This window comes from Fulmarus glacialis, unplaced genomic scaffold, assembly GCF_000690835.1.
Source record: "Fulmarus glacialis isolate BGI_N327 unplaced genomic scaffold, ASM69083v1 scaffold41635, whole genome shotgun sequence".
NCBI classification, from domain to species: domain Eukaryota; kingdom Metazoa; phylum Chordata; class Aves; order Procellariiformes; family Procellariidae; genus Fulmarus; species Fulmarus glacialis.
In genome coordinates, this window is record NW_009215719.1 from 129 (window position 1) to 4,997 (window position 4,869).

Below are 4,869 nucleotides of genomic sequence, written 5' to 3' on the forward strand. Positions count from 1 at the left end.
CTGACTAGATTTTTGAAAAAAATTCCAAGTGATCAAAATAAAAATACCTGCAGTAATTAATTCTATTTTATGTCCAATAGCATAGCAATAGCAAGAAAAAAGGAAAAAAAAAAAAGCAACACCATGTTTGGGTGTTTTCAAAATGAAGAAATCAATTCCTGAGATGGGAAAGTTATTTCATATAGTACCTGGTTGGGTCAAACACAGTAGCTGTGTTTTTTGCTCACTAAAATTATAGTATTCCTGCACTCAGTATTGCAGCTATGCAGTAATTTCCATGTGCAGCAGTTAGAGTCCCTATTTATACATAAGCAGAAATGGGATCCTACATCTTTCAAATGCAAACAAAAATAGTATCTGTGTATAAATTGTAGTTATAATGTCATTTTGCTTCTGGATATATCTTTTTCATTTTTTTATTTAAAAGGTCTCATTGGCTACATTTGGAGTCTTTTTTCATCTGGACAAAGGGAATGTTTTAACAGCAACTAAAGTTTTTACATCTATTTATTTAATATTTGCGACTGTCTTTGTTTGATTTACCATCCGTGATCTCTGCTGTAGCCTGGGTAAACATATTATGAACAAGTGCTATAAAGGCTGATGTTTATACTCTGTCATGTTTCATCTATTTCTAGGAATGATTAAGTCATTTAATTATTTTAAGTTACATTTTATTGAGATAAAACTGTATTTTTATGGAATGAGAAGCATGAAGGCTGTTTAAAGGATATCTCTCAGTCTTTTAAGTAGAATGAAAATTGAGTAGCACAGTTAATTGTGACTGAGTTTCTGTTTCTCGCTTTTCTTCCTTCAGTGGACTAGACTCAACTTCTGCTCCTACTCTCTCAACTTCTCTTCTTCATAGTCCACCGAAGACAAAGTGTGAACAATTTGGGCTGCACATGTTTAAATCACTCAGCCATTGTTATGTATTGGAGCCCTTGGTACCAAGTAGGGGAGACCCGTTGTGCACTCTACAATACTGTTTTTCTCAAGTCACCACTGAAGGAAGTAGAGAAAAAAGGAGTAGAGCTGCTGGGGATACCGTATCAGCAACCTTCGGTCCTAATAGTACGTCAGTAGGGTTACCATATGAGTTGGGAACTTCTAGCTTTTAAGACTCTATTATGGGTATATTATATGAGCTGCTCATTAATGTACTCTGTCACAGCTTGTACACAACTCAGCTGTTTGTAAGGAAGGAGACCACTGTGAGCAGCTACTCATCCTGGTTTGATTTCATTTACGGTTAGCATACTGTAAAATCAGCTGTCTAAACCTTGTCTTTTCCTAAGGTTTACCTCTGAGAGCTTAAAAATTAGCACAAGCGTAAGTTCATCTCACTTTGTCACAGCACAGTGATGGACATCTCATGATGCACTCACAGTAAAATGTCTTTCTCCATTATATGAAGAGAGAATTACTGTGCACTAGTTCTTTAAAAAAAAAAAAAGCTAAAGTGTTTTCATCACAGATTTATGAAAATAAACTGAGTCAGAGGAACCAGACATTCAAGGATGAACTATATCTTCTAACATTGGGTATGTCAAGCATGCTCTGTTACTTTGTAACTACCAAGCAGTAGATCCTCAGGAAAAAAATACACTTATTTATGACTTTAGATTGTTTAGTACTTTAAGGAAAATAATTTTTAAATACCTAAACACCTTTTTTGTCTATCTTCAAATAAGACAAAGAATATGTCTTTCCATATTATCTAGAACTTATAAAATATTATTTAAAAATTTAGAGAGCACAGGTATGTTATAAATATTAGATATGTATGTTCGTCTGGCAGACCAAAGTTTCTCTGAGCCGTTTAGAGGATTTTCTGTGTGCTGAGGATCTTAACCCTGAGGATGTCAATACAAACTACAGTGGAAGTAAGCAATAGTTATTAATAAAATTGCTCATGATTTTTTATGGATGATCATTAAGAAGCTCAACTGAGGGGATGGTTGACAACTCTGCTCTTTTTTCTTTACTGCAACAGATCATGCAGTTGGGTTTATTGGTGCTTCTTTCCGCTGGGAAAAAAGTGGCCAAAAATTATTCTTAAAAAAGTAAGTATTTTGTACTTATCTTTATGAGCTCCTTTGGCAGAATGTGATGTCTATAGAGATTTTGTTCAGGTTTAATGTATCCTGATTCAGACTAGTTCATGATATTACATACCAAAAAGAACATCAATTACCGTTTCCAGAGTATCCCGTGTGATCAGTGTGCTCTGGAAAGTCAAATCTGACCTGGTCTGCCTGATGCTCCAAGAAGAACCACATAAAAGTGCATGTTCCCCAACATAGCACTGTGTAAGTGCTATGGGAAGCCAGTGCTCTCCTGCCTTCTTCATGCCTTCTTCATGCCTTCTTCATGCCTTCTTCATGCCTTCTTTCCTTCTTACCACCTCTCCCCTCAGTTTGCAAAAGGGAGATTTAACTGCAATATCAGTTTTTCCTGAATTGCATTTTGGGGAGCATTAACTGGCAAGATGCCCTGTTGCCAGTGTAGCATTTTATATTGCCTACAAGTAAGCTGGGGTAGTTTATGCAGCCTTTATGCTGATCTTAAAATCGGTCTGTGGCTTCCTTTGGAAAGAGCAAACAAACAAAAAGTTTGCTTTTCTCACAGTGGACTCTCTTGCCTGAAAACACCCCTCTTTTTGTTTGTCGTTTCCTAAGAAGGTATTTCTTAGGTGTAAATTCAGCTATGCTTAAACTGCTACGCAGTGAACACATTGGAGGGTTGGTAAGGAAATGGATTCTGGAGTGGAATGACGAACCTATTTGATAAGCTCTAACAGCTGTTAAATTTTGCTGAAGAGGTTACAACCCACCCAGTTTAACCCTCTCACCACACTGTCTGCTCTATTCCTCTGAGGGCTGGGGGGATCACTTGCCACAACATGGCATTGAGCGTCCACATCTCAGCCACCATAGCCTGCAATATAGTATCCAGATGAGCTGCCTTCAGCGTCATATACAGAATTAATTAAAGTCTGGTATAGTCTCTGGGTAGAGTCTTTCTCTACCTCATTTGTGCTCCAACCTCCACTCTGAAGCATAGGGCCTTCAAATCAGAACACACTTAGATCTAGATAGCATACAGTACAGATACAGCAAGTGGCTCTCCTAGTATGCTAAAGTTTATTGTACTTATTTTGACAGCAAAATATGCAAATGATGAAGGGCAGCTTTTATTTACCCGAACAGTTATTTTTTTCCTTAAGAGGAATCACACATTGGCTACAGCAGATGCTACATGAGAAGTCTGGGAGTTGATTGTCAGAGTAAGATGGAACGTGAACCACAGCCCTGAGAAGAATACAGTAAGACCACTGGTTGACTATTGGTTAGACTCCCATTTGATTTTATTGTGACCAGATGAAAGCACAACCTCTTAACTTGCAGACAAATAAATTTATATTTAAAGTCATTATTGCAAGTTTCTGAACAGTACATAGTCAAAAGACGTGCAAACTTAAGAACTAATTTCTCATCATTCTGAGGGTAAAATAGAGTATTTCTTTCTTACAGTGACCACAACCCATACATAATGGTGTATTTACAAAGAGCATAACTAATTTGTCTTCCTCAATATTTCCAGCTTGAGTGTCAGCATTCCTGAAGGCTCTTTAGTTGCTGTTGTGGGACTGGTTGGATCTGAAAAGTCGTCTTTTCTTTCTGCTATTCTTGGAGAAATGGAGAAACTTGAAGGAACAGTTCAGAGAAGGGTAAGATTGTCCGTGTCCCCCTGCCCTGCCCCACTCCTCAATACCTAAATTAAGCAGAACTGCTTTTGAAAGTGCAGTTTTTCCTCCTCAGCTATTTATGGTTGTAGAAATACTGGCAAGGGTAGCTCCAGCTTCTTAAATCTTCAGAGAAAAGTGACACTTTGTTAACAGTGTAACAATTTTTCTTTGTTTTCAACCTAAGTGATTGCAAAGCTATTTTCATTTTTTTATAATCTATATAATTCAGTGCAAAAATCATGAGTGCTTAAGTCATATATTGAGCCTAAACAGCTAATGGTTGCTGGTTTTGAACAGCTGTACAAACATGACCGATTCGGAGCGGTTATAAACTGTTACAGAAGATGATCGTCTTTCTTGCAATGGCTTATTTGTAGAGAAGATACAGGATATGGAAATAGAGGGAAAAGTTGCACTTCAGGCAGAGATGGAATTAAGGTGCTGGCTCTCCTAGTGATAGGAAACCCTGTAGCTTAACTTGTCGTGCAGTTACACAGTGCAATGAAAGGGCCCGTCACAGAATAGAGTTTAGGCAAGATTTTATAGGTTATAGACATGGAGGAAGTTAACCTCTGATGACAGACTACAGTCCTTGACCCAATAAATACCAATGGATAAGCACGATATCAGTTAATCTGGTTGCAAGTGCATGTGGCAACATTAAAAACATGTCTCAGCCTTGAAAATAAGTGTTGAACAAGAGTCCACTCCTGTGGAAATCTAGGTCAGTATCTTGTCACTTTTGGGGGATGGGGGAAGAATATGAAGTTGAGGTGTTCTGAATCTGAGAGTAGTAATTAATGGAAAAAAGATCAGCAGTGTAGAATCTAATAAGGAAGGCATATACCCAACCAATGTATCTATACTACCAATTTGTTGTAAAATTAATAGATTTTCACAGGGCATGTAGCTTAACATAAGAAAAGATGTAGGAGTATTTCCAGTTATCATTCCCATCCTGTAATAACCTTAATTACTAATGGCTGACACATTCTACAGCATGTTATGTAAAAATACAAACAATCAAACTGTATTTTGATATATACCTAGTACAGACCCATTTTGCTGCACATAAATCTTACAGTGGATGCCTGTTTGAGATCGTTCCCTAAAAGGCT

General features: G+C 37.4%; 1 protein-coding gene across 1 annotated transcript in view; it reads left to right on the top strand.

Annotated features, from left to right (window-relative positions):
* Nucleotides 1-427: 427 nt before the first annotated feature.
* Nucleotides 428-4,869, top strand: part of LOC104077712 (multidrug resistance-associated protein 1-like) — a gene marked incomplete at its 5' end in the record, with an annotated part of 7,288 nt that continues 2,846 nt past the window's right edge. The window contains 5 exon segments of the mRNA XM_009579032.1: nt 428-516; nt 518-569; nt 1,802-1,886; nt 1,997-2,066; nt 3,607-3,733. Of these exon segments, the coding sequence (XP_009577327.1) occupies nt 428-516; nt 518-569; nt 1,802-1,886; nt 1,997-2,066; nt 3,607-3,733 (423 nt within the window).